This window comes from Dryas octopetala, chromosome 9, assembly GCF_963921425.1.
Source record: "Dryas octopetala chromosome 9, drDryOcto1.1, whole genome shotgun sequence".
In the NCBI taxonomy this organism is placed as follows: Eukaryota; Viridiplantae; Streptophyta; class Magnoliopsida; order Rosales; family Rosaceae; genus Dryas; species Dryas octopetala.
In genome coordinates, this window is record NC_141374.1 from 12097019 (window position 1) to 12100236 (window position 3218).

Sequence of the window (3218 nt, forward strand, 5' to 3'; positions counted from 1 at the left end):
CGTATCATTGTTCTGCGTGACATTTTTTGAATAATTTGCTATCTGTATGCACTCCAATAACTTTAAAACATATATGCATGCACTAGTTTAAATTGTATCAAATAATTGAGGTGGCTTTAAATGTAGGAAAATTGAGTATATATACAGCCAAAAAGGACAAAAAGGGATCGATGCGACCAAAAGTGAAAAGAAAAAGAGAACAACGGTTACACGTATATGTACTTATGAATATGATGCACAGTACATCTTGTAATCTTGTTGCGTTTTCATTAAGGTGACACTTACTGCTGTCCATTCTGTATTTTGGCTTAATGGTGAAGATGCAAAGAAAAGAGGCAATTCTAGACTAAAAAAGAAAGAAAGAATAAGCAGACTATTATAGTGCTTTAACTAGCAACTTTGTTACCTGCACTGGTAATAATATGAGGGTTAGTACTATAAAGGAAAAATATTATAGTAATTAAAATTTCTTCATTGCCCAAATTTCAGACTGCCTATACATGTTAATTTACTTCCAATGATATCGAAACACAATGTTTCATATGAGTTGTGATAGTGTACAAGCTAGACTTGTATGAGTGTCAGTGTGTGTGGAGTCAAATTTGAGTGGAAAGAAACACCTTGTATCAACAGGTCCTGTATTGTACAAGCATCTGGTTTCATATACTCCACATAGATGCACAGTAAAAGGAACTTAATTTGTCTAAGAGCCAAGAACGTACTAGCTGCTGTATCAGTTGGCACCTACTGCATGTAATATTGCACCAGTATAATGTGTTGGTTAAATATCTTTGAATTTTGTAAATTGATCACAAGTTGCTGATACTTTCACTGTTTGATCCAAATATAATTTTTATGGAAAGATAAGCAATTGGCCAGAAAAAAGAAATTAGCAGAAGAAATATAAAGGTTTTGAAGGAGGAAACTATGTTTTTTATTGCATCTGCATTATTGTAATTGACTCACAGATTAGATGCACACTTCCAAGAGAATTACAAGAGAAGAAGAAGAAGAAGAAAAAGAAGAGCTAAGGAAGCATGACAAAAAATGGAAGTACAATAATGAACTTGGTCTGATCTGATCAATCACTACTACAAAAATATTTCTAGCTCAATGAAATTAGGATGGTAACAATTGATCATGATCATCAGACTGCAAAAGTTTGGCACTCAGGATCTGAGACATGACTCTCATAGAATTTGGCAATGAAAGCAGTGGCCTTGCGGTCGATCCCAGGCTCAGCAGTCCAGCCTCCTCTGTCTTCATCGCTCGGACATATTCTTCTTCTGACATAAACACCACCATCATCAGAGTATGTGTCATCTCTGCCTCCACTAGAAAAGCATGCCTTGAATATGTTGCAGAAGGAGAAGAGTGAAGAGGACTTGCCCATCTTCTGCTTAATCTCTCTCTCTAGTTTTCTTAACAAGCAAGGTTTAGGGTTTCAGCTAACTAGCTAGGGGTTTAATACTCTTTCTTTCAGTTTCAGCCTACTATGCAATGGCATCAAATATCTGTGTCTATTTATAGTGGAAGGAAACCACACTAGGGGTTAACATGGGATAGGGGAGGCCAGCTAAGTTGGGCTGATGTTTAAGATTATATGGAGGGTCAGGATTCAATGATATGACTTGGGTATGAAAGGAGATATGATGGTTGTGAGACTAAGAGAAAGCATAAGTGTTATTGTCCTCTGCTTTTGAATTGACCCAAACACTTCTCAAGGTGGTACAGTACCCAACTTTTCCCTTTGTTCTTACCAGATTTTTTCTCAACCCCAAAAGATGCCCTCTAATCTAAGTACTCTTTAAATAATGCCTACGGAACTAGATTGGATTGGTGGTACTTGTAATTTCATTTTCAATGGATCTCTTAAAAAAGCAGATGCATGGACTTTAAAGTTAGTTAATCAAAATACTATTTATTACTGAAGTAAAAGAAGATCAGAACAGGCATAGTCTGATCTCTCATATTATCTTATCCAGATTAATGTGTATAAAACTGTGTTTCCCACTGTGTTAGAAATTGATAATTGTAAAGCTAAGTTTAGGGTTGTCTTATATATGAGTAATGAATGACTATGCAGCTAATGGGTTGAAATGGCTGCATCATGTGGTTAAGTAAATTGCTTGAATGGCATAATTGGGTGCCACTAAATATTGGAGAGCTAGATAAAGTTGCAGCAGCACATACTTTGTACCTAGCTAAATAAGAGTACTTAAAATGAAAGGGAAGAGGTTAGGAAGATGAGAGGATTAAGGAATTGAAGGAAAAATTCAAAAGCAAGCTTTTGAGTGTGCAGCTTTCTCTTTACTTAATTTTTTTTTTTTGTTTAAAACTTTAGGGATAGGCATTATTGGCTGGTAGTCTTCAAAGAAAGTCCCCACCCCTCTCTTCACAGCTCTCTCTCTCTCTCTCTCTCTCTCTCTCTCTCTCTCTCTCTCTCCCATTAGCAGTGCATTCAAGCTGTCTAACTTTGTGGCATCTCATCTCAAAGAAAACCTGGACTGGAGCCAGAGTTTGTTTGGTAAGCATAAATCTCCCCTTTTCTATTCAAATTCAGGGAACAAGATCTCTCTTCCTTTTGCCTTTAGCTTCTTTCATTAATCACTAATCCAGTATTATATGTTTTCATGTTGTAATGAATATCACTTCTATTATATTAACACTTCTTACTTTATGCTCTTGTATATATAAATATATAACAAAATAGGGGCTGATAGATATGTATGATCATATCCCAAACCCAGGCACGTGGCAGACTGGCAGTCACTGCATATTAGCATATATGTAGAGGGGTAACTCTACAAATATGCAAGGCATATAGCCTGTATCTAAATAAAGACATTCCTCCCTAAACAGCTACATCTGAACGCAATGGGTAACATTCAAACTCACAATATTAAAGTGACCAAAACCCTGTTAAATAATCACAACCAAACCTACTCAATCCAACCCAGAACAAAACGAATATCAATCTCAGTAAAACTACAAACAACTTCAATTAAAAACACAATTATACTCATGTCATTGTGTCAGTATGAGGTTATACAAAGGTTCCAATTACTTACAAAGAAAAACAACCAATGGTTAACCTCAAACTATCATATCGTAGGATAGTCATATTACGTCAGCATGATAACCTAATATCAGCGTTCCGCTTAAGTTTTTCTTCCCTAATACAGTAGCAGAGAGAGCTTAGTAATTCTGTAACCTAT

The 3218-nt window shown here is 35.9% G+C and overlaps 1 protein-coding gene across 1 annotated transcript; it reads right to left on the reverse strand.

Annotated features, from left to right (window-relative positions):
* Positions 1-1147: 1147 nt before the first annotated feature.
* Positions 1148-1396, reverse strand: LOC147274156 (uncharacterized). Its single transcript, XM_086228576.1, has one exon. It carries the CDS (start codon positions 1391-1393, stop codon positions 1148-1150), a length of 246 nt encoding a protein of 81 aa, XP_086084702.1. The 5' UTR covers positions 1394-1396.
* Between the last annotated feature and the right edge of the window lie 1822 nt (positions 1397-3218).

Excerpts from the sequence above, each read along its gene's own strand:
- LOC147274156 (XM_086228576.1), bottom strand. The coding sequence starts at position 1,393 with ATGGGCAAGTCCTCTTCACTCTTCTCCTTCTGCAACATATTCAAGGCA.